The sequence below is a fragment of the Bubalus kerabau genome, chromosome 3 (assembly GCF_029407905.1).
Source record: "Bubalus kerabau isolate K-KA32 ecotype Philippines breed swamp buffalo chromosome 3, PCC_UOA_SB_1v2, whole genome shotgun sequence".
Lineage (NCBI taxonomy): Eukaryota > Metazoa > Chordata > Mammalia > Artiodactyla > Bovidae > Bubalus > Bubalus kerabau.
Genome location: NC_073626.1, coordinates 62516150 through 62543420, shown reverse-complemented (window position 1 = coordinate 62543420; position 27271 = coordinate 62516150). Strand labels below are relative to the sequence as shown.

The window sequence follows — 27271 nt, the reverse complement described above, 5'->3', positions numbered from 1 at the left end:
AATATATAGATGGAGGCAAGTAGAGTGCAGCTTGTGGAATGATTTGTTTCTTTGTCTCAGAACTCTTTACCTTTGCAATAACTGAAGATCATTAATTTTTATTTTTTTAAGTCTAACGTAAGTGTAACAGTCACACTTTATTATTTAGGATAGTATATTTTATTTCTTATACAGTAAAAAATAAAAACATTTTATCAATTTTCAGTATAACCTGTTAATTTTGAACAGAATAAACAAAGTCGGTAAATAAGCATCAGATGCTATATAATGTAATTCTATATAAAATTCACAGTTAGATGCATTCAATTATGCAAAATATGGGAAGACAAAACCACCAGAGACAATCTTATTTAAAAACACAGTAAACATATTCACATGCATTAAGCATTGCAAACCATCTCTCAGTGTATGTCTTTTGACTAAGTAATGAAGTTATGAATAGTTGTTGGGGAAAATAATCAAGTCACCAATATGCTATTCATATGTCCTTGGTGGCAACTTGCCACTTGACCTAAGAAGACTTTACCATTTACTTAAAGGTGTTGCTATCATGTATAAAAGACAACAGACATATTTCACAAGATTTTTTGATTTCAAAAAGTTTCAAATTCCATAGAAGGCTCAATTTAAGGCAGTTATTTATGTGCTTATGTACTGAATATTTGAAAACAAGATATAAAAATTTTCTTAAGTGAAAAAATTGACATTATTTTGTAATGATACAATTTTTATGACATAGGATGTATATTAGAATTTTTCATATTATGCCTCAAAAGACAGTGATTTTATAGTTCACATCAGCTTGTCTCTGATTTCATATGAATGATCTGGAAGGGATCACATTTTAAAAATATGAAATCAGCGAGAATAAACTAAGTAATGAGATATACTTTCAGTGATCTATGAGTACCATTTTAACTAAACTGAGATGGTTATGAAAGAGTAGTATAGGTAAGTACAAATACATACATATATCAAAATTAAATTGAGAGGATAGGGTGAAGTTAAGTATCAATTAATGAATCACTGAAGGATTCTGAGTAGTGGAGAAACGCACGAGTTAATTCTTAAGAATTAAATCAGTAATGATGTGAAGAATGAAGTAGAGGTAAAAAGACTGGGAGTTAGATGGACTTTATGACGAAACAATCAACAGTGTTTAGAGACTGATTATAAGCTGTATATGAGAGAAAAGAAGAAATCAAAATTGGGTTCAAACTTTCAAGACTGAGGAACAGGCAGAATTTATTTACTATTACTAGAGAGAAGTCATTAAGCTAAACTAAATGGACAAAGTGGTTAGTTGTTTCTAGACGACAAGTCCAAATTTAAATGTGAAATTTGAAGTGAACAAGGCTCTTGAGATCTCAAAACTGTACATGACTTAGCAGAGAAGGAAAGGTATGGATCTAGATAAACTGGATTAACTCCAGATAAATGTTAAAAGCTTGAGAGTGAATAATACGTATTTTTCTAGGAGACTTTTCCTTCCTGATAATTTTGTCTTCCTTTTTTACAGAAATAGTCTGACATTTTTTAAAGCATGAATTACTGGTTGCATTGTGTGCAAAGCCTAATTATAAATGAATAGGTTTCGGGAGGTTTACATATTCTTGCCATTTTGGGGAAGAGAAAATTTGGTCAAACAATAAAATTAGAAAGTACATAATTTCCTTCAGATTGCCATTAAAAACTTCTCTTTTCCACCAGGACTTTTCTTATCATGATCTGTATTTAACACACAACTATTCAACCCTCTTTACTGGTAAGATGGGCCAGAAGCACACAAAAGTTACATCAATCAAAATCAGGCAGGCACATGACACAGAGTTGACTCTCTCTGTTCAGATATGATTTGGCTTAGGATTGTTTGAAGTGCTGGTTAGTGTACAAGGAGCAAAGTATGTCTAGGGAGTGAATCATCTGGTAGAACTCTGTTGTTACTAGCTCTTTCCAATGTGATATTGAGTGATCTTAATCAGAAAAAGATGCTTGCCACCATTTTAAATGTTAAACCCCAAACCACTTGATCTTTAATAGTTATATTTGTTAATCTGAACATAGACTATAAAGAATATAATTGTATATGTGATAAAATCAAATAAGTGATGACATGTTCTCAAACAGATAACCACCAGATGGTAAAACAGAACGACTCGATGGGGCCAGCAGTATGATAAATTGTAGTTAAATGGCAGATAGTTAGAAAGGAATCAAGAGAATAATAAATTCATGGTAGACAGTTAATAAGTTATAGCCACAGAATAAGCGATTTGATTAGATTAGAAAAGGAACTCTGATGCAAACGTATTAATAGCAGGTAATATATGCATAGAAGATTCATGAGATTTTCATTAAAAAGATTTCAGGAGAGAAACAATAAGAATCATAATGAAAATGTTTGTCCAAAATGTTTATTAGAAATAATGCTGTAATGTAACAAATTTATATTCTAATTTCACTCGCTGCATCTTTCTTTTTCTTTTGGTTTTAATTAATCCTTCTTTTGATATTCTTTGGATGAAACCTAGAAAAGAAAGATAAATAAATTTATACATGATAAACTAACATAACAAAACATAATCTAAAATTTCTTCAAATTATCTTTTAATGTTTTAAATCAAAAAAGTGTAATTGGTTTAACAGTCATTTGTCTATTTCTTTGTGTAAACATCCTCTTTCTAAGGATGTCAGTTTGCATAAATGGGTAAACATTATTGATTTTTATTATTCATCTTCAGTTAGAAATTAATGCTTATTTTATTAAAGTGGACATGTGGCTGTAACATGACTGAGTGGAGTTATAGATGATTTTTATTTACATATTAACACTCTATAAATGGGCTTCCCAGGTGACGTTAGTAGTAAAGAGTCTACCTGCCAATGCAGGAGACTTAAGAAACTTGATTTGATCCCTGGGTCGTGAAGATCACCTGGAGGAGGGCATAGCAACCCACTCCAGGATTCTTGTCTGGAAAATCCCATGGACAGAGGAGACTGGTGGCTATGGTCCATGGGGTCATGAAGAGTTGGACATGACTAAAGTGATTTAGCATGCACACATTCTATAAATATGGATCATTTTTATTTTCAGAAGAAAATACATTAAATTTCTATGCATTAGAAAGCTTAAAGATATTTTGGTATAATCCTTTAAAATGAAAGCTTAGTATATAAACATTAAAAAAATAAAATGTTTTGTTTAAATTTTTCTGGGGGGGGAAGATACATTGAAAGGAACTGCAGTTAATGTATCTGGCAATATTATTAAAATGTAGTTGAGAAGACACAGTTGAAAATACTGTTTCTTATCATAAATAGAACTAATTTCATACTTTCCCAGATTAAAATTCATTCATGATTTCAATACAATTATTATCTTAAACAGTAGTGAATTAATGGGAGAATGCCCTCTATACCTTTTTTACAAGCCCTAACGCATGCTTTTCTAGAGGTAAAATTGTTCTCATTCCCTCCACATCCACTGTATTTAAATGGGAGGCAATTCCCAATGACTGAATTGTAGTAGAATCTGGTCACATTGGCTTGACACAATCCCCTATCTGCTGGGGTCAGACACCAGGAGGGGCCATTAAATTCTAAAAAGATAAAGAAAACATAGTAAGTCATATATAATAGTTAGTCTGAAACTTTCATATTTATTGTTTGTAGGTTAGTCTTATTAGGCATGTTTATGTGAAACAGTAATCTGAATGAATAACATAAAATTCATATATTTCAATTCCAGGAAAATGCTTAGCCAATCTCCGAGCGTTCACTATACTGAGACCTTTCTCCAGTAAATATGAAAGTAGGTACATCTGTTAAAGAAAAGTGCCAGGATTACTCTTCATCTGACGAAGCTAGTTTTACATAATATTGCTAAGTCACTTCAGTCGTGTCCGACTCTGTGTGACCCCATAGATGGCAGCCCACCAGGCTCCCCCATCCCTGGGATTCTCCAGGCAAGAACACTGTAAACAACCACTATTCAACAATTTAAGAAAATTTATTAACCATATCCATTTAAAAAAATTATCATTGCTTATATATCATTTGTTCATGAGTATTCAACTTCATAAATAAAGTCTTGATGAGCAAAAACTTTACTCACTGTATGAAACAAACAAAAGATAAGGAAGAGGTCATTCCCTGACCAAAGTTCTGAATGACGTAACATATGACAATTTAAAGCACAGGGATTCAGGTATAGCAAATTCTAACCTTAAGCTTCGGAAAGTGAACACAGATGATTTGGCTTAGTAATAAGTTTTTTTTCTGTGTGTGTGAATTAAACCAGCAGTTCTAGATGAGTTAGATATTTTTGCAAAGGAAGGAATATTGCTAAAGGCAGGTAAGATCACACATTTACAGGTTTAAACCAGACAGATGGGCTAGTCTGTCAATGGGACCAACCACTTTCAAAAATAGAAGAAAAAAAAAATACAACTAGGGCAATGAAAGGATCGCTCATTTCCTTAAGACAAAGCATAAAAATGGTTTCAGCCTGATGATAGTTTTCAGCTCCTTCTGGAATTCCTGTCAGTGAGGGGAAGATGGTAGTCTTTTTAGTTGTAGAGCTAAACTGCTTGATATTATTAGTAAACCAAAACTGAAGATAATTTGGTGGAAGGCCAGGAATCAATATAGCAAGACATGGTACAGCAAATGCAGATGAAAAGAATATGCTGAAAGTACAATATTGGCAGAAAATAGAACTTTGAAGAATTCAGTGGCAATGAAGGCAGAGTTTGTACAAAAAGCAAGAACTGGTTTGAAGGCAAGTGAATCCCAGGTAAACAGACTAAAAAATAAATTAAATAATCTGAGAAAAAAAGTGAAAAAAATCTTAAATTGATAAACAAAATTTTATAACCTCCTACCTTCTAGATATGTAAATAAAGATTAGAGTATCTAGATATAATGTCTTATGTAAAAGAGAAATTCTTGAAAATATAAGAGAAGTATTGAAAATATTATGGGAAGAATTTATGATAAACACTTTAGAAAGGTGACATTTTGTGTCAAATTCCAAGAACTGAAATCACATTAAAATTGTATTACTTAATCTTTAAGTAGGTGTATAGACACTGATTTAAAAGAAACTCCTGGGATTTTGTAAAAAAACTTGACTAAAAATCATATAGTCTAATTTGTTTTGCCTCACCCCATTTAGGGATTTTAGAGCATTATTACTGCCTAAAACAAAATTAAAATGTACTTGGTGAGAATGTGTGCTTAATTTTCTGAAAATGTTGTCTTTTTTCTCCAAAAATGGTTAATATAAGAGGAATTTTGTAACAACCTAGGAGAGATATGCTGTAATTGAGCCCAATATTGTGTGAAAGCTTTTCCAGTGGGTAAGTCGTGGATTCTCATCAGTCCATAGCCAAAAATATAACATAGGTATCAATTGCCATTGCTTCTAATTCCATGACCTTCTAAAATTATCACCCATGCTCAGAAACAAATGAAATACCCCACAAGCAATTAGCCTGATTTGAGAAACAGAGAAAACAGAAGAAATTGCTATTCTTTTAAATATTATTCTCAAAAAGCAGCCACAGATGCCTCATAGTAGATATGTAAGTATCATGGTATGATTTATACATCTATTTCACTTTAGCATTTTTTACACAAAATATATTAGCCCACAATAAGTTCAAAATAATAATATATACATATATTATAGATATCCTTGTAGTATACATCTTCACAAATGTTACTTATTATGTCTTAATAGCAGTGCTCTAAAGCTTCTTATTCCAGGACAGACAGAAATTTCTGATTACAGGGAACAAATCATCTCTTTTTGCCAAACACACAACCTAAATTAAAACTGGCCCCATAACAAAATCAGTGTTATTTCAAAGTGAGGACAAATTGGCATAGTATATCTGGGGCTATAGTTCCTAGATTAAGGGTAACAAGGAATGTGCCTCTGCTATCATAGACCAGGAGCCTGGAACATCACTTGAAAGCTAGAACCAAAACAGTCTCTCCACTGGGATCCGAAACCATGGAGCGTCTATGGCCATACCACCCAGAACACTCCTGGTCTCATCTGAAACCATGGAGCATATACCACACTTTTGGTGGAGAGACGTACTTCTCTGTTTTCCTTTAGTCACCCAGTCTTCCAACAGTTTGCCACTGAACAAACTACTCAGAAACCAAGGGAAAGAGCAAGAATAATGCAGGGGATAAGTTTGAAAGCAAGCAGACAGTTGACAGTACAGGTTCATCAAAGAGTTTCACTACCTGCTGAACTGCCCCAAGCATCAGATTACCTCTGCCTGAAACTCTTTGTGACTTCTGAATCAGAGGATGTGTGGAATGCTGCTTCTCACAGTCTGGGATCTGGTGTGCAGACTTAACTGTCTCTCTTACCACATAGCAGCTCCCACTCAGAAAGTATTTCTCCATGACTGATCTGATGACTATTTCATTTGTTTGTCCTATTTTAATCACTACCTAAACAGATCATCAGACTCAACTCACATTTGACCCAAGTTAATATAGAGAGATAATAACATTTTGATAGGGAGTTACAGCTTGAAATTAATCACTAAAAAGGCTGTATTGGGTAAGCCAAAGATTTTTTTTTCTTTTTCATTTGGGTTTTTGTATAACATCTTATGAAAAGCCTCAAATGAACTTTTTGGCCAACTCAATATTTCAAATTTTAAAAAATTATGTTTTTAATAATGCAATAAATCACCATCAGTTGGGAAGATTTTAAAGGACATTACTCCTCAGAAACATGAATTATACCCACTACATAAATTATTTCTCCTAAAGTCATTTAGTCATTTCTCCTAAAGTTATTAACTGCTTGAAGCAGTTAAGACTATCATTGAATTAAGCTAGTATAAAAAACAGAATTAAAATAATGAAGCAGATGGTTTCTCAAGGACATTATAGCTCCAGATTTATTGAGTCCTTGAGTATCATCTCATTCAATCTCTAAAGGTGAAGAAATATAAATTTTTTGCTCCCTTTCAGGAGATAAACTGGACTATTTTTAATTAACATACTTATTCTAGATAAACACAAGGCACTCACCTATTCAAAATCCAGACTTTGATATCTACAATGAAATAAAATATAAAGGTTTTTGAAGTAGTTGCACAATGTGATATTTTAGTCTATTTTAGATTTTAGTCTAGATTATAATTTGTGGAAATTTAAGATGAATAAAAGACACTAACCTGACTTCTGTTCATTTTCAAAGGGAACTGAATAACCAAATGCACTGTCTTGACTTCACCATTAATAACAAGTTGGATAGCTTCCATTTAGAGGGTCTATGATAGATTTCAGAATTCAGAATCGATTCATATTCTGCCAGGAATAGCAGTTGATATAGTATGACTGCTAAACTACAAGATGATGCTCTAAAAGCCAGTTTTATATGTAAACTGGCTTATGTAATAGCTTTAAAATTTATACAGTAAACCTTTAATTTTGTACTTACATTGAATCTTTATGTGGTGTCTCTGATTCTGTATTAATTTCAGTTCAGTTCAGTTGTTCAATCATGTCCCACTCTTTGTGACCCAATGAACTGCAGCACGCCAGGCCTCCCTGTCCATCACCAACTCCGGAGTCCACCCAAACCCATGTCCACTGAGTCAGTGATGCCATCCAACCATCTCATCCTCTGTCGTCCCCTTCTCCTCCTGCCCTCAGTCTTTCCCAGCATCAGGGTTTTTTTCCCAATCAGTCAGCTCTTGGTAAAGTATTGGAGTTTCAGCTTCAACATTAATCCTTCCAATGTACACCCAGGACTGATCTCCTTTAGGATGGACTGGTTGGATCTCCTTGCAGTCCAAGGGACTCTCGAGAGTCTTCTCCAACACTACAGTTCAAAAGCATCAATTCTTCGGAGCTCAGCTTTCTTTATAGGTCAACTCTCACATCCATACATGATTACTGGAAAAACCATACCCTCAACTAGATGGAACTTTGTTGACAAAGTAATGTCTCTGCATTTTAATATGCTGTCTAGGTTGGTCATAACTTTCCTTTCAAGGAGTAAGCGTCTTTTAATTTCATGGCTGCAATCACCATCTGCAGTGATTTTGGAGCCCAAAAATAAAGTCTGACACTGTTTCCACTGTTTCCCCATCTATTTGTATTGAAGTGATGGGACCAGATGCCATGATCTTAGTTTTATAAATGTTGAACTTTAAGCCAACTTTTTCATGCTCCTCTTTCACTTTCATCAAGAGGCTTTTGAGTTCCTCTTCACTTTCTGCCATAAGGGTGGTCTCATCTGCATATCTGAGGTTATTGATATTTCTCCCAGCAATCTTGATTCCAGCTTGTGCTTTCTCCAGCCCAGCATTTCTCATGATGTACTCTGCATATAAGGTAAATAATCAGGGTGACAATATACAGCCTTGATGGACTCCTTTTTCTATTTGGAACCAGTCTGTTGTTCCATGTCCAGTTCTAACTGTTGCCTCCTGACCTGCATACAGGTTTCTCAAGAGGCAAAACAGGTGATCTGGTATTCCCATCTCTTTCAGAATTTTCCACAGTTTATTGTGATCCACACAGTCAAAGGCTTTGGCATAGTCAATAAAGCAGAAATAGATGTTTTTCTGGAACTCTCTTGCTTTTTTGATGATCCAACAGATGTTGGCAATTTGATCTCTGGTTCCTTTACCTTTCTGAAAAGCAGCTTGAACATCTGGAAGTTCACAGTTCACATATTGCTGAAGCCTGGCTTGGAGAATTTTGAGCATTACTTTACTAGCATGTGAAATGAGTATACTGTGTGGTAATTTGAGCATTCTTTGGCATTACCTTTCTTTGGGATTGGAATGAAAACTGACCTTTTCCAGTCCTGTGGCCACCGCTGAGTTTTCCAAATTTGCTGGCATATTGAGTGCAGCACTTTCACAGCATCATTCAGGATTTGAAATAGCTCAACTGGAATTCCATCACCTCTACTAGCTTTGGTTCGTAGTGATGCTTTCTAAGGCCCACTTGACTTCACATTCCAGGATGTCTGGCTCTAGGTCAGTGATCACACCATCATGATTATCTGGGTCATGAAGATCTTTTTTGTACAGTTCTTCTGTGTATTCTTGCCACGTCTTCTTAATATTTTCTGCTTCTGTTAGGTCCATACCATTTCTGTTCTTTATTGAGCCCATCTTTGCATGAAATGTTCCCTTGGTATCTTTAATTTTCTTGAAGAGATCTCTGGTCTTTCCTATTCATTTGTTTTCTTCTATTTCTTTGCATTGATTGCTGAGGAAGGCTTTCTTATCTCTCCTTGCTATTCTTTGGAACTCTGCATTCAGATGGGTATATCTTTCCTTTTATCCTTTGCTTTTTATCTTCCCTTCTTTTCACAGCTATTTCAAGTCCTCCTCAGAGAGCCATTTTGCTTTTTTGCATTTCTTTTCCATGGGGATGGTCTTGATCCCTGTCTCCTGTACAATGTCATGCACCTCTGTTCATAGTTCATCAGGTACTCTATCAGATCTAGTCCCTTAAATCTATTTCTCACTTCCACTCTATAATCATAAGGGCTTTGATTTAGGTCATACCTGAACGGTCTAGTGGTTTTCCCCACTTTCTTCAATTTAAGTCTGAATTTGGCAATAAGGAGTTCATGATCTGAGCCACAGTCAGCTCCTGGTCTTGTTTTTGCCGACTGTATAGAGCTTTTCCATCTTTGGCTGCAGAGAATATAATCAATCTGATTTCGGTGTTCACCATCTGGTGATGTCCATGTGTACTATTTTACATGCCTATACTGAGGCTTCTATTTTACCAACCAACTTAGGTTTTAGGAACCACCTCATCACTTGTTGAAAAAATTGCTTTTTGTCTTCTGAGATTGTTTCAGGAAACTGAATACCAAATCCTTCCTTTGATCAGCAAATTCAGACCAAATTAAGAAGGTCCTTGCATACTAACATATTTGATTTTATGATGTAGACCTTAATAAATGACAACATATAAAAAGATAAAAGAGGCAATTATTATCTATCTTTATACATAAAACAAATTCAACCAGGTATGTGTCAGCTGAATCCAGGAGGAGCCATGAAAAGAGCAGAGTATAAGAGAACCCTAACTACTGCAGTTAGAGCAGCAATGGCTGAAATTAAGCACCAGAGTGAATGTGGGTTGGGAGACAGATAGAGAGAAGGCAAATTCTATTATTTCTAGATTAGTTGACTTAGAAGATGGAATGTTTTCTAATGTATTTTGAAATGTAATTATATTATAAAATATAGTCAATAGCTTCCAAATTTGTAATTTTGTAATCATGGCTTTATTTCAATGTGGCTTTACTTTAGAAAATGTCTTCCCAGGTGGCATAGTGTTAAAAGAATCTGCCTGCTAATGCAGGAGACTCAGCAGACATAGATTCAATCCCTGGGTCGGGACGATCCCCTGGAGGAAGAAATGGAAACCCACTCTAGTATTCTTGCCTGGAAAATTCCATGGGCAGAGGAGCCGGCCAGGCTACAGGCCATGGAGTCACAAAGACTGACATGGCTGAGCAACTGAACATCGTACTTCAGAAGATTTCTCTGAACGAAGATGGAATTGTGAGCTATGCCTGTGGATTAGCTAGCATCTAGGCAAACAAGTCCAAGATGTTAGAAGATAAAACCCAAGTTTTGAGAAGACAGAAAATTTTAATTTTGACATTCTTCAATGGAAGTACAACATCAAGACTTCGTCCTCCCTTAACACTTGCTTAGGTCTCTGTCTGAGCATATAGTAGACACTGAAAACATCTATATATGCCCCTATCTCCCAGGCATGCCAATAAAGGACAAAACCACCTTCTGTTTACAGTTATTAGACTCCCAGTCTGCATGACAAATCCTCATATAGGACACACTCAGTATGTTGAACTGAACCAAAATTTAAAAGTATAACAAATCTGTACCTCAAGTCATAAGATTAAGTTGGAAACACAGGTTTGATATTCCTTTGATTAGAAATAAAACCCAAAGACATAAAACATATATTGGTGTTTTATAATTATGTTTGAATTTTACAAATGGTTTATGTTATTTCAGGTAATCATAGTATTAAGTATATTAAATGAAGAAACTTCAAATCAAGGTTACATACTTGTATTAAAAGATTATTATAAAATGTAATACAAATGTAATAAAATGTATACAAATGGTACCCCTGATTATTTTATTTTTTTCCTGCTATAAACCTCTGTTGATACTGGATAATCATGGATACCATTAACATAAAAAACTTAAATATTAATACCTTTGAGTTATTTGTGCTAAATACTGAGTTTAATCATCATAATCTTCACAAAAACTTTATGAGATATTACTCTTCACATATAACAAATGAGGAACTTGAGGCTGAGAGTGCTATAATTTTTTTCAAGGCCAGAGGTAGAGTCTGCACATAGCAGAATTGGAATTTAAACCCACAGTTTTCTGCCCATAAAGCCCGAAAGTGCTTAATGGTTATGGTATGTCATAGAAAAACTCTAAAAACTAACTAGAAAATAAAAATAATTAAGCAAAGATATTTTAATTATTTTCAGTTAAAATGAAAGTAGTCACAAGTTCCCCTTTATATTTGAGTCTCAAAGTCTGTCTTCTTTGAAGCTCAGGTTCAGAGTATCTTAGATGCTTCTTACCCTCAGTTATATGAGTGGAATTGGAATTTAATAAGTCTGAACAGGAGAAAGATACCTAACAAAGCAGGTTTATTGAACAAGAAGGCTAAAAAGTTTTGGAAGTAACAGTCCGAGTCAAACAGCATACAGAGAGCTCAAATATTTGAAGGGCAAGAATTATTGGGTTCTGATGTTCAACCTGGGCAGATTCTAGAAATAGACCAAAGTTTCAGGATTTTATGCCCTCTCTGATCATATCTGCACTAATCAGTCAGATTTATTTAGTAGAATTAATAAGTGATAAACTAGAAAGCTCATTCTTCTGAGTCCCTGCTGCTGCTGCTAAGTTGCTTCAGTCGTGTCCAACTCTGTGCGACCCCATAGACGGCAGCCCACCAGGCTCCGCCATCTCTGGGATTCTCCAGGCAGGAACACTGGAGTGGGTTGCCATTTCCTTCTCCAATGCATGAAAGTGAAAAGTGAAAGTGAAGTCGCTCAGTCCTGTCTGACTCTTAGCGACACCATGGACTGCAGCCCACCAGGCTCCTCCATCCATGGGATTTTCCAGGCAAGAGTACTAGAGTGGGTTGCCATTGCCTTCTCCATAGGAAAGATAAATTTGAGATTCCCCTACACTACACATGTTATATCAATGCTTTTCAAGCTCATTCCTGTAAAGATTGTCCAGCATTCAAATAGAAAAAGGGCAGTAAAAGAATTACACACAACATAGAATGGCACAAGCTTTTCTAACCTGTTCCTATCTCATTCCTAACCTGTCCTATAGCAGTCCATACCAAAATCATGTTATAGAGACTTTTCCCTATTAGCAAAAAACATGTGCCATTAAATAAATCAATTAGTATTATTAATTTATGTTTTATTGTTTATTATCATTATCAATTTATTTGTAGTTTGTATTGTATTTATATGTGGATGAACTTCCAGATGTTCAAGCTGGATTTAGAAAAGGCAGAGGAACCAGAGATCAAAGTGCCAACATCCACTGGATCATCAAAAAAGCAAGAGAGTTCCAGAAAAACATCTACCCTTGCTTTATTGACTACACCAAAGCCTTTGAATGTGTGGATCACAACAAAGTGTGGAAAATTCTGAAAGAGATGGGAATATCAGACCACCTGACCTGCCTCCTGAGACATCTGTATGCAGGTCAAGAGGCAACAGTTAGAGCTGGACATGGAACAATAGAATGGTTCCAAATCAGGAAAGAAGTACATCAAGGCTGTATACTGTCATCCTGTTTATTTAACTTATATGCAGAGTACATCATGAGAAATGCTAGGCTGGATGAAGCACAAGCTGGAATGAAGACTGCCAGGAGAAATATTGATAACCTCAGATACAGAGATGACATCATCCTTATGGCAGAAAGTGAAGAACTAAAGAGCTTATTGATGAAAGTGAAAGAGGGAAGTTAAAAAGTTGGCTTAAAGCTCAACATTCAGAGAACTAAGATCAAGGCATCTGGTCCCAACACTTCATGGCAGATAGATGGGGAAATAATGGAAACAGTGACAGACTTTACCTTTTTTGGGCTCCAAAATCACTGCAGATGGTGACTGCAGCCATGTAATTAAAAGACACTTGCTCCTTGGAAGAAAAGCAATGGTCAACCCTGACAGTATATTAAAAAGCAGAGACATTACTTTGACAACAAAGGTCTGTCTAGTCAAAGCTATGGTTTTTCCAGTAGTCATGTATGAATGTGAGAGTTGGACTATAAAGAAAGCTGAGTGCTGAAAAATTAATGCTTTTGAACTGTGGTGTTGGAGAAGACTCTTGAGAGTCCCTTGGACTGCAAGGAGATCCAACCACTCAATCCTAAAGGAAATCAGCCCTGAATATTCTTTGGAAGGACTGATGCTGAAGCTGAAACTCCAATACTTTGGCCACTTGATGCCAAGAAATGACTCACTTGAAAAGACCCTGATGCTGGGAAAGACTGAAGGCAGGGGAAGAATGGGACAACAGAGGGTGAGACAGTTGAATGACATCACCAACATGATGAACATGAGTGTGAGTAAGCTCCGGGAGCTGGTGATGGACAAGGAGGCCTAGTGAGCTGCAGTCCATGGGGTCACAAAGAGTCAGACACAACTGAGCAACTGAACTGAACTGAAGCTTGATTGAGAGTTGTATAATGGTCACATGCCTAAGAAGTTTATTCCTACCGTTTTAGTTGTTCATATAAAATTAATACTCACAAAATGGAGGTCTGTGAATTTTCTCTTTTAAAGGCATCTGTAACACTTCTCTGGAGGAATCTTAAACAAAATCTTATGATTAAAAAAAAAAAATTTTATCCTTGTTAAAACCAGAGATGGGCCAGGAAGAAAAGGATTGGCAAAAAGTAGTCAGTGGTCACCTAGGGTGACTTGCTTGGATGGCCGCCATCTTGGCAGAGATGCGGTGCTACATTTTTATTTCTCACCTCACTCCTGCCAGGAAGCAGGAGGTCTGATGGATACTTACCACAAGTTTTTATCTATTTTTGTAAAGCCAGCTCAATGGCACCAGATTCATCATGTAGACATGTTTAGATTATGAGGGAAGTTCTACTCAGGTCTACTCTAAAAGTTCAGAACCAGTATGAATACTTGAAAACATTAGTTTTTCTTTGCTATTTAGACATTTACCAAAGAGATATATGGAGAGGAATATATTAACTCTTTCTGTATAAATATTAAATGTTATTCAAATGTTATTAACAGTACAGAATGGAAGGCATCTGTACACATGCCATATAAATATTAAAGAAATATCAAAAGCACAATTATTAGCATATGCATAAAATGGTATATAATCCTAGAATGAGCATGGAGCATGAATGCCAATGATGTTCAAAAACACATCAGGAAGTGTGATCAGCATTCTTCTAACCATCATTTGTTCTTTCTGTTGTAATTGTGGATTACAAAATTAATAAATAAAAATATATAAGTCATTTCTCCGGTGCCTAACAGTGGGATAAACACTGGAGGAGGGGAGTCTACAAAATACAAAATCCATTGTTCCTTCCTTTAAAAAAACTTGCCATCTAGTCAGTAAGTCCGAGCTGACACAAAAAATCAATTTAATTATTAAATGAATCAAAATAAAAAGCCAAGGGGGAGAGAGAGGAAGAAGTCTTTCTTATGGAAGGGGAAAAAACTGAAGGTGGGAGAAGGGGACGACAGAGGGAGGATGAGATGGTTGGGTGTCATCACCGACTCCATGGGCGTGAGTTTGAGCAAGCTCCGGCTGTTGGTGATGGACAGGGAAGCCTGGTGTGCTGCGGTTCATGGGGTCACAAAGAGTCAGACACCACTGAACGACTGAACTGAACTGAACTGAATAGTCTGTAATGTCTGGTTTGCCTGAGTTAGCACTGGTTCATACTTATTTTTTGGTATATCATATTCCAACATATATATGATTTTTGAAAAATTGTAATACACTTTAAAATAAAACTATGTTATCTGTCAAAATCACAATCCTAATTTTCTATCTATAAATATATATTGTAAATAAATAAATGATTTTTAGCATCCTACTTTCATTAGCATCCCAGTTTGGATGACATATGATTGTTGAGGTAATCTGAACATCAAGGAACGATAGACTGAACAAAACAGGTAAGATTGAAAATGGAAAAGATGAGAATGGACATTTCATCAGAGAAAGTAATAAAATTTAATGACTGGAGAGAAGTGATCAAAAGTGATTACCAAATGCTCAATCTTTAATAAATGGGAAAACGGCGGCAGAAGTCTGAAAATCTATAAAGTTGGAAATATTATAAAATGTAAAGAAAAATTACTCAAAATTCTTTTGTCCCAAAGCCCCACAATACTTCATACCAGTATTCTTTAATTTGTTTCTAGGAAACACATTTGAACTGTTTAAGTTTCCATATAAGTATTAATTTAGTTCTACTGTGAATTCTCTTTTAAAACCCGTGGCGGATTCATGTTGATGTATGGCAAAACCAATACAATATTGTAAAGTAATTAGCCTCCAATTAAAATAAATAAATTAAAAACATAAATTAAAAAAATAAAAGTTGATTATCATTTATATATGGTATATGTGCTGAAGCACTTTATCTGAATAATTAGAGATTTTATAAGTGGCTGAAGTATCACCTTTTCTTGCAAATGGGAACTTACAAAGAGTTGTTTTAGAGGTGAGAAACTAAGGCCTGGGAACTAAGGCTTGTATTGCTCTGAATCATATGGGTTAAAAATGATGAATCATATTTCTGTAGCACTGAAGAGGTATCAGCCACTGTCCTAAGCAAGCTATGTATATTGAATGATTTCACCTCACAGTAAAGCCTATGAGGTAAGCACTATATTACTACCATCCTCATTTGGAGTAGGAAAAAGTAAGGTTCAGAGAGGTTAAGAATTATTTTAAGGTTGCACAGGTGGTAAGTGGAAGAAATGGGATTTGAGCCCAAGTCGTCAGACGCAGAGTCATTTCTCTTATCCACTCTATTATAGTGCCAATCACACCAAGAGAGTCAAGAAGCAGTTGTGACCGTCTTTCACCCTGAAGATCATACACAGAACTGCATCATTTAGAGATATTGTGTTAGAATTATTTCTCTCCTGCATGTATGGAGGATACATTTCTTATAACTACAAGGAGATCCTCATAATTCAGAACAATAAATAAAACTCAAATAATTTTCTCTCACTTGTGCACAGGGGCATGCCTACAAAACATTTATAAAATCCTCTTTAAGGAAGAGCATGTTTCAATCTTTGAGGTCACCCGTGTAGCCTATTGGGCTTTCCTGGTGGCTCAGACAGTAAAGAATCTGCTTGCAATGTAGGAGCCTATTAATATTGAAATACAAAAATGAAAGGAGAAAATTAAACCTCAGTTGTGCTTAATATGGAGAAAGAAATGGCAACCCACTCCAGTACTCTTGCCTGGAGAGGTGCCTGGCGGGTTACAGTCCATGGGGTCGCAAAGAGTCGGACACAACTGAGCAACTAACACTTGTGCTTAATAAGCATTCAAATATCTTGAGTCAAGAAGGTTCACTGGAAAAAACATATTCTCATGCTAATTTTCAACATTGTGGTTGAGAATAGCAATTTTAAAAATTACCAAATCATTTTCTAGTAACATTCAACAATATTTCTAAAGTGTTTTTCTATCATCATCAGAAAGAGAAACATTAAAATTAAATTTGCAAATATTTCACTTAATAACACAATCTCACTGTATTTTTGGAATATTCAAATACCCAAGGATTGTTTTCAATGACAAAAATTTTAAATGAATGCTATTCTATTTGTACTGTGGTGCATGTTCTATCGCTGTATGCTGAATCAAAATCTTAAAGGATTTACATCTTTTCAAAAGAATCTAACACTACAGAGAACCTTTTACATTTGCTAAAACCTTGAGCAAGGTTTTACTGTAAACATTGAACTGTAGTTTCTTAAATTATTGTAACATGTATTAATATAATTGCAAGCAGTGATGGATATAATACTTTTTGATTTGGAATATCAAGAGTGTCTTTATAGACCTCCACAAAGTCTTTTGAAGGGTTGAGGGAGGGATAATCTATGTTTTGGAAGGGTGGGGGCACAATTGTCTTCCTACAGTCTGCTGCTGGAGGAGGGATCATCTAGGTCTTAGATGATGGAAAGGAACAGCTGCATCTCCACCTGCCTCATCTTAGATGGAGCAGATATGGGATCAAGTAGGTTTTAGGATGATTAGAGGCAGAGCTTCATTGTCATCCTTTACATGTTTAAGCCACGGGAGAGAAGTTATTGCAACATTGTTTCATGTTTTAAATTAGGAATGCTGCAAAACAAAAGAATAAGAGAATGCTCCCAGGAAAAGAGGGTTAGGGGTCAAAATAGCTAGAGGAATTTAGATTTTGAAGCAAATACAAACCCCCCAAAAATAAAATAGTTCTTTAAACAAAAAGAGAGACCATGTGCCCTAATTTTAAATGCAGTTACTATGAAAGAACTATCCCTCAAATGTCTATTATTTGAAATTAAATGTCTATTATTTGAAATTAAAAAAATCTCTTAACATTGTTTCCCTTTAAATTTATGGTGTGAAAAAAAAATAAATTTATGGTGTGAATGTTACTGCTTCCTTAGTTAATGATATGCTTTTAAAACTATTAATTTGTTTAATATACTTTTTAATGTGCATATACATAAAAACTTAGGGAGGACATTTAGTAGACAGTATTTAAAACATTATTTTCTCACATTTTTCTGTATTTTCCCCTTTCTGTTTTTCTAGTATGCCTGCTAAAAATCAAGTATTATACTCCAAGGCAAAGCCATCTCCTAACCTACTCTATTCACTTTAATGGTAAATAACTAATGATCTCTATTTGAATTAGTAAAGCAACCCAAACAAAAATAATTGAAACATACTAAAACTAATTTCACATGTAGATATATTTATCACACGTATCTTTACATTCAATAATATATTTGTTGTTAACTTTCACATCTTTCACAGCAATAAGAGTTAGCGTGTTTTTCAACATGGGATATTTAATTGGATAAAATAAAATGTCACTGAAAGACACAGGGCTGGAAGGACACAAAGAAACAATGTGTAATAATGATAATCCTAAGTATCTTTGTACTTCTAAGTAATTTCACAGATAAAAAATTAGAAGTACAAAGATACTTAGGATTATCATTATTACAAAGTAGTATTTAAAAATGAGACTCTTTTCATTTGGTATTGAACTCACTGCTCTAATTATAAAATCTAAGGACCTGAAAGCATTTTGAATATACCATAGGGTTTAATTCCCTCTGAAATTTTGCATACCCTTTATGACATCTCAAGAGCTTCCCTGGTGGCTCAGAGGTTAAAGTGTCTGCCTGCAATGCAGGAGACCTGGGTTTGATCCCTGGGTCGGGAAGATCCCCTGGAGAAGGAAATGGCAACCCACTCCAGTATTCTTGCCTGGAGAATCCCATGGATGGAGGAGCCTGGTGGGCTACAGTCCACGGGGTCGCAAAGAGTCGGACACGACTGAGTGACTTCACTTTCCTTTCCTTTCCTATGACATCTCAGGTGCTACTGGAACACTGCGTCAGTGCCTACAATTTGGGGACTTTAGTCCCTGAAGCACTCATCCATTTTTGAAGACCTCACATTAAAAAGAAACACTTTTATAGAAAGAGATCTGTGCTTTAGATTTCATTCAATAAACCTGATTCTTTGGCTGGGTTGAGGGAGATAAAGAACCACGGCCAGGTGTGTGAATAGGGAAGACTGAAATAGAGAGGGCTGAGTGAGGCACGTACAGAATTTAGTTCTCCTTTCACAGGACAGTGTTTCAAGCACCAAGAGCATACGTAACGTTCTCTCTTAGGTCTCACATCTTACTCTTTCCAGTCCTTCTAAGTCACAGTGTGGGGACTTCTAATGTATTGCCTTCAGGGCTGAAACAAGCCCATAGACACAATCAGGTCAATGTAGGTCTATATTCCTCATTCTAGACAAATCAGTCAGTATTACAGTCTCTTAAATCCATCTGAGCAGAAGTTTTGCTTGCTTATTTGTTTTTTGTAAAGAAAGATGCTCAAAGACATTCAGAACCCCATCTGTTTCTGACACATGACTGGGGTGGAGACAGTATGTCTCTTTTCACCTTAAAGTTGCAATTTTAATGTCACAGAACTCTTTGAACAATGCAAACTTTACATTTAGCAATTTTATATGGACTGCTTCTAAGCAAAATCTTCAATTTCTGAAAGAGCACATGTGACTTTTTAAATTTAGTAAGGACCTTACATTCGTCCCATTAACTTCCAACTTTTCAGGTGGTTTCTGTCTAGATATTTGTTGTGTCTGGTTATGTTTCCCAGAATTTTCACAGTTCTGCATTTTTGCAGGCATATTTCCTGTATGTTTCTTTAAATTCTACAAATATGTTGACAGGATAGAGTCCAGAAAAAGAGTTCTGCATACCTCCAAAAGAAAAGTCCCTCGGAGTGACTTAACCTTAGGGATGGTTAGTCACCAAATTCCTAATCTCTCCTGTGACTGACACCAGAGACCTAGGCCAACGCTAGGCTCAATTTAAGACCATTCTAGGCTGCCATCGCAAACATTTACAATTAGGCACTGAAGCTGATAACCCCTAGCTATTATGTTACAAGATAAATTTAGCATAGAGTTAAGTATCATGTAAAAGTTTTCAGGTGATATGTAATCAAAAACCTACTTCAAAGCATACTTTAAAATAGATTAGGAAAATTATCATTTTTCTGGGACTAAAGATCTTAAGCAGTTTTGAATCTCAGTATTTCATCTACTATTATTTCTGAAATAATAGTACTGATACAAATACTGAAATATTCAGTATAAATACTGAAATAAATACTGAAATACTCAGTATTTCATCAGATCTATTATTAAAGAACAAGAGGTATAATTTTCTAAAAAACATAGTTCTCATACACATTCTTCTATTGTTACCATGATAATATTTTTCTGGCAGTAATTAAAACAGAGTCTTACCAAAGGAGCTGGGTTCCTTGCTAGGCTGGGGAGTCAAGGAGGCATTATTCATAGCTTTATCCTGGATTTTATGATCATCTACCTGGAAATCATTCACTGGAAAACATATATAGCCAATTAAAATAGAAGATATTGTCACAAGCTCATAACTGTACACATAAAACAAAGCACAGAAGTTGTGTTTAGAAAAGTAAATGTCTAGAAATTTTATTTACATTGTTTTGTTAAATTGTGCCGCATGCTCATTCGCTCAGTCACATCTGACTTTTGAGACCCTATGAACTGTAGTCTGCCAGGCTCCTCTGCCCATGGGATTTTTCCAGGCAAAGATACTGGAGTGGGTTGCCATTTCCTTTTTCAGGGGATCTTCCTGACCCAGGGATTAAACCTGAGTCTCCTGCATCTCCTGCATTGGCAACTGGATTCTTACCCAGAGCCACCTGGGAAGTGGTGAACAGTGGTGAATCTTTAAACCTATCTATACATATATCTTATAATATTTCCATGAGTATCTTTGATGGTCTTTGTCAAAACAAAAGGGGGTAACAGTTAATGTTTAAGCCACTCCTTTATTTAATTTTACAGCTAGATAAAACTGATCTTCAGTGGTAGTTTCCAAAGAACCATTTTCCCTCAAATTGTTATAAACCTAAGGGATTTTAGCAGTCCTACTCTTGTGCCTAAATTTTACTACAGTATTCTCAGAAAGGAAAATTAAATAATCTAACCTACAAATTTTTTTTTCAATGAAAATAATTTCCACTATAAATTTCTTAGGGCTTCCCAGGTGGCGCTACTGGTAAAGAACCCACCTGCCAATGCAGTAGACGTAAGAGACACAGGTTTGACCCCTGGTTGGGAAGATCCTCTGGAGGAGGGTATGGCAACCCACTCCCCACAGACAGAGGAGCCTGGGGTTTTCATGAACCCAGTTCATAGGGTCACAAAGAATTGGACACGACAAAGAATTTAGCACACATAAATTTGTTAATTCTCTATTTCTTAAAAAAAATTAAGATAGTGACTAATTTATATCAGATTTAGAGTGAATACAAGGGATCTTCACTTGCATGGCTGCAGCAAAATCTGGGTAAACCTGAACACCCTTTAAGATGTCTTATTTTAAAAAGAATGCCTATAAAATGAAGTAAAAGGAGATGAGAAATAAACATACATGTGTCTTCACAGGTGTTCTTGCATTCTTCTAGTGATTCAAAGTTGTTGAGATTCCCGAGGCACCCACCATATGCGAAACGTTCACACTGCTTTGATTGATTGTTATAAAAATACCTAATGATATAACCGCGACAGATTCCAGTATCTTCTTCCAAAAAGCAGAAATCTGGCTTTTCTAGAAATTATTAAAACATAAGAAAGTAGTATTCTTTTTTGAGTAATTTAATTATGTTAATTAAAAATATAAACAACTGGTTAAGTTGAAGTTATTTAAGGAGTACATATGAAAAGATAAAGATGAAAGGTAAAATATAACATTATCCGTAACTGTATTTTATCCACTTTGACATTTAGAACCATGTATGTACAACTATCATACATTAAGTCTATTGGAATTTCAAGTTCTAAATTTCTCATAGTTAGCACATTAACTATCAACTTTTTCATATATTGAGAGAATAAAAGATATTGGGGTTTGATTACCCTTGGTTTGGAAGTGTAAAGTATTATGGCAAAAATTTGATTTATTTATCTTTGTTAACCTTATGTGCATCTACATTTAGGAAAGATCCACAAATTTCATAATTTTCAGATGTGTAATCTAATTTTAAAGTATACTGTGCTGCTTCATTATGAATGGCTTCAATTTTTATAAACAGAGAAGTTTTGAGGCGGGGTGGAGGCTTTCACGGCTATACTTAGACACTCCTAAATTCTTATGCTGAAATTAATATATGTATTAGGTATGACATCCTCCACCACTGTGTCTCTTATTTTTCTTCCAGGCATTGGAATGACTCCAATAGTGCAGAGGCAGAAAGGAAATACACGTTCAGGGATTGGAGAGGTTTTGAGAAAGCCTAATGCCCAATCTTTGATAGTGCTCCAATCCAGGCTAAACACACCTGTCGGAAAAGTTGTGCCACTGTGGTTTACATTACAAGCCTTGTTTACATGCATACTCAGAAAGAAGAGCTTCAAATTATTTTCAAAATTATTATGATTGCAAGATATATTGTGCTTGAAGTTTTAGGGAAAAGCTCCAGCTTCCCCATTTTCTGCCCTCTCTGCTGCTGCCCATAGAGGCAAAAATGAACTGCACAATCTTTTCATATCTTAAAGCATGTTGTATCCATCTCAAGGAAACAAAATTCATGAGTGTTTATTTTAAAAAGAACATGTATTTAATAATGTTAATGATTTCTGCAACAGTAGAAAAATCAATCTGCATGAAAAAATTATTTTATTAAGTAAAACATACTATTTTAATATAAAGTATCTATTTCTATGACTTCTCAAAGTACCAATTTGAAAATTATTTTGTTCACTGTTTACTGCTTCTTGTTTCTTAAGGTGACTGTTACTATTATTTCCATGGTAACAATTTGTGGTTAAGTATGATATATGAAATAAGGAAAAATCCTACTTCCTTAAATTTTTTTAATATACTATAAGAGAAAGAAAAATACATTTGATCACTAAGTTGATTTGTTTAGGTCTTAGTATGTAGTTATAAAACTTTAAATCATATTAACAAACAATACAAGAATTCTATGCTTAACAAAAGGGAGTAGGTAAAAAAATATTGACTATAAAGATGAGAAAATGGTAATAAATTATCCTGTAATGTAATTTAGGAATTATACAACTGGAAGTTGCTATCATTTATATGAGACCCCATTGTAGGACAGAAATTTATTTTAGGAATTGATATTGCATACTTGTAAAATTATTCTGCTTAGGCCTACAGCTTAAAATATTTATGATTAAAAATTAAGAAATTCATTCCAGGATTCCTCAGATAAATAAAGTTTTAATATTTGTATTGAATCTGTATATACAGTTGCTGCTCTAAATTGATGCTCAGTTAAAACCTAGAATTCAAGCTTTAAACTATATACCAACTTCCATAAGCCACATGATTCTCACTCCTAACTTTTGTTCCAAGCTGCAAACTTGATAACTGTCTGAAGCAAACAAGGGGGGTTGTAGAGAATCTCCATTGCCTCTGTAACTGTTCTGATGGTGATGTTAAGAGGCATATAACAAAGTTAACTTCTAATCAGTATGTTTAAAGGTCTTCATTATTGATTAATTTCAGCATCTCATCATTTTTAAACATGAATAGAATTGATAGCTTTATTCTCTTTCATATGTAGTATCAAAATAGAATGAATTCTGAATCATTAAATATAAATTAAGTAGCATAATTTTCTAGTAACTTTTCCCTGCATATAATTTTTTCCTAAATCTACATTTTTGAAAAAAAATCCTAACATTTAAATATTAAAGATATCATCTCTTACTTGATTGACAAAAAAGCCTAGTTATAAATATGATATTACAGATAGGAAGAATTTCATTTAATTGAGGTAGTGAACACTTTTGCAAAAATTAATTCAATATTTATAGAAAGTTATTTTACAACTTGTAAATAAATACATTTATTTATGTTGGTTGTACAAACTTTGTTGCTGAATTTATTTTATAACTTTTGATTGTAAACCTGGACCATAAACTGTCTTAAGCTTATCAATGAGTTGTATAATCTTTAGCTCTTTCTCACATAATTAAGTCAAAGTCAGTAAAACTAAAATTCGCTTTGAATTGTGTAGCTCTTTCATGTCTTAGGGCTTCCCTGGTGGCTCACTTTCTTTCATTGTCGTGTCATGAATTAAATAATTTCATCTTTTTGTTCAATGTTTTCTCATTCCTGTGTAAATGCTGTGAATGGTAATTGAGCAAAGTCATTTTCTAGACCTTTATTAAAAAGAAGCATGTCTTTCTTGTTACAACATATTCACCAAAATGTAATTATTTTTAGTTAAAAACTGTAAGTAAAATTATTTAAATCCCCAAATTAAAAATATGTAAACACTAAATAATGTTGACAGAAGCAATTATTTATTGTTAAATATCTCCACATATTTTTGCATGTAGATTTTGACAACTCAAAGGCATATCCACTCAGGAGAATACTGAATAAAACTTGCTAGAGCCACACAGCGCTGAGGTTATCAAAGGATTAGACATCTGAGAACTAAAGAAGGAACAGCAACATCTAAATCACTATTTGGGAGATGTTAGAATAGCAGGTGCCTGGCTCTGGATTGTTACTGATCTCATACCAGACGTCACACTGCATGAGAATGAGTAAACACAGAGCTGAAGTCTTCCCTTATGAACTATCATGCATATTCTTTCTCCTTTTTTTATTATATCCACTGAACAAAAACTCCATTGCAAAAATCAGGTGGATTTATGATGAATCTCTTATCAGAGAAAGCTGAGAATTGAATTTCCAAGTACCTTATGTAAATGATACTAACGAGCACACAAATGAACATTCACCTTTTTGCAGTGTTGTTTTCGTCTTTCTCGTGTACTTTGGATAATCTGCAAGAAAACAATATATGTGTATCAATTACCACAATTTATTATATAATGTTATGACTTTCCATTTACCAACTAGGATGACGTATTTATTTCTATTAAAATTATTCTTATACAGAATGTCAATGAATAAATTTCCTTTTATTTTCTCTAGATATTAAATTAGTTAAATTATTACAGTATAACCATGAAGTCACCTATATTTTAATGTAATAATGTCTCAAAAACTATTTTAAAACATTCTAACCCATTTACAAAAATAATAATTCATGGTGAACTAAGTTTGCTATTCAAAATATCTATGGTTAAAATATATCTTTATTAAAATAATGTGAAATATGAAAGTAATTCAAACAGCCTACTTGGCCTGTAGAAACAGTTCATTTCTACAGAGGAATGGGAGTAGAGGTGAAAGGAACCAGAATTACCTCCTTTCCTGATTCCTTCTCCTGCCAATTATCTTAATCCAATTACAAGTTTCATTATTATTTCCAAATACAGAGGAGTAATGAAGCAAAAGATACCTGTGATGTCATTTTTGGTTTAATCTCATAGAATAATTGGAATTACTCCACTGCTATTTGTCTTTGAGTTCAGTTCAGTCGCTCGGTCGTGTCCGACTCTTTGCGACCCCATGAATCGCAGCACTCCAGGCCTCCCTTGTCCATCACCAACTCCCGAAGTTCACTCACACTCACTTCCATCGAGTCGGGGATGCCATCCAGCCATCTCATCCTCTGTCGTCCCCTTTTCCTCCTGCCCCCAATCCCTCCCAGCATCAGAGTCTTTTCCAATGAGTCAACTCGTCGCATGAGGTGGCCAAAGTACTGGAGTTTCAGCTTTAGCATCATTCCTTCCAAAGAACACCCAGGGCTGATCTCCTTTAGAATGGACTGGTTGGATCTCCTTGCAGTCCAAGGGACTCTCAAGAGTCTTTTCCAACACCACAGTTCAGAAGCATCAATTCTTCTGCACTCAGCCTTCTTCACAGTCCAACTCTCACATCCATACATGACCATTGGAAAAACCCTAGCCTTGACTAGACGGACCTTTGGCAAAGTAATGTCTCTGCTTTTCAATATGCTATTTGTCTTTAACCGACTGTATTTCAAGTATGGAATCTAAATTCTAATTTAAATAATAGCTAATGAAATTCAAATGGATATATACAATTTTAATTTGTTCATATAAACATTAGGAAACTGTTTTTTTTTTTTTTTTGTATAATCATTTGTTTTATACAGAAAAACTTTGGATAAGGCAGTTTATCACTATTTGGATGGCCAGATGGACGGAGGAGCCTGGTGGGCTGCAGACCAGAGGTCGGACACAACTGAGCAACTTCACTTTCACTTTTCACTTTCATGCACTGGAGAAGGAAATGGCAACCCACTCCAGTGTTCTTGCCTGGAGAATCCCAGGGACGGGCGAGTCTGGTGGGCTGCAGTCTATGGGGTCGCACAGAGTCGGGCACGACTGACGTGACTTAGCACCAGCAGAGACGTAAAAGGTCGGGGGGAAAAAGAGGTCAGAGACAGAGAATATGAGTATGAGTTGGTTCAATACCCCTTTCAGCCAGTGATCAGTCAGGTTATTCTCTGGAGAGTAAAATGTCTATGAGTGATAAGATGATGTGGCTCATTTCTTTTCTGAGCTTTACTATGTTTTATTCAATACTCTTTTTTAAAAAGGTGTGTGTGTGTGTGTGTGTGTGTGTGAAATTCTAATTGTATTTTAAATGTTAAAATCTGATTTTTTTTATTGTAAATAACCAACCTCTGGTTAATGTTTTTAGATAGTGGATTGTCACAGTAAGCTTACATTAAAATATAATGTGCATTGAAACATGTAAAATATCATGTATGAAACGAGTTGCCAGTCCAGGTTCGATGCACGATACTGGATGCTTGGGGCTGGTGCACTGGGACGACCCAGAGGGATGGAATGGGGAGGGAGGAGGGAGGAGGGTTCAGGATGGGGAACACATGTATACCTGTGGTGGATTCATTTTGACATTTGGCAAAACTAATACAGTTATGTAAAGTTTAAAAATAAAATAAAATTAAAAAAAAATAATGTGCAACAATTGTGTCATATTTTTAATTTATGAAAGGAGGGAAAGAATATAGAGTGTTACAAGAGTCATAGAGATGCTTGATCTCAAAGTTCATGCAATATTAAAAGAGAACATGTTACTCGCTGGTTTCATCCTAAGTCAGAGTAATTCATCTGGTATATGTGTAACTAATTAAAATAATATGTTTTAGCACATTCATATTATAGGTATATTTAAATTATCCTCAAGAATTCTGAGAACAGCCATGAACATACTATTTATTTTTATGCCACTTATAGCCTGAAAACGTAGATAAGGTTTACAGCTAATTATCAAAGATATTTTTCCTAGATGTATACAGAACATAACATTTATTAATGATGGTGTAAGAAGTAATAGCAGTATGTTTTACTAATTATTTTAGTAATTCCTTGAATTCCAATATATATGAATTTACATTTTAACTTTTCATTAGGAAT

General features: G+C 34.9%; 1 protein-coding gene across 2 annotated transcripts in view; it reads right to left on the bottom strand.

Annotated features, from left to right (window-relative positions):
* Nucleotides 1–244: 244 nt before the first annotated feature.
* Nucleotides 245–27271, bottom strand: part of TFPI (tissue factor pathway inhibitor) — an 89131-nt gene continuing 62104 nt past the window's right edge. The window contains exons 4-8 of one of the 2 annotated variants that reach the window (XM_055574718.1): nucleotides 24695–24739; nucleotides 21342–21518; nucleotides 20168–20263; nucleotides 3420–3599; nucleotides 245–2527 (exon numbers count right to left, since the gene is read on the bottom strand). In XM_055574718.1, the coding sequence (XP_055430693.1) occupies nucleotides 2418–2527; nucleotides 3420–3599; nucleotides 20168–20263; nucleotides 21342–21518; nucleotides 24695–24739 (608 nt within the window). In that variant the 3' untranslated portion in view covers nucleotides 245–2417. The remainder of the gene's footprint in view (nucleotides 2528–3419; nucleotides 3600–20167; nucleotides 20264–21341; nucleotides 21519–24694; nucleotides 24740–27271) is intronic. The other variant, XM_055574719.1, reaches the window with a different exon arrangement.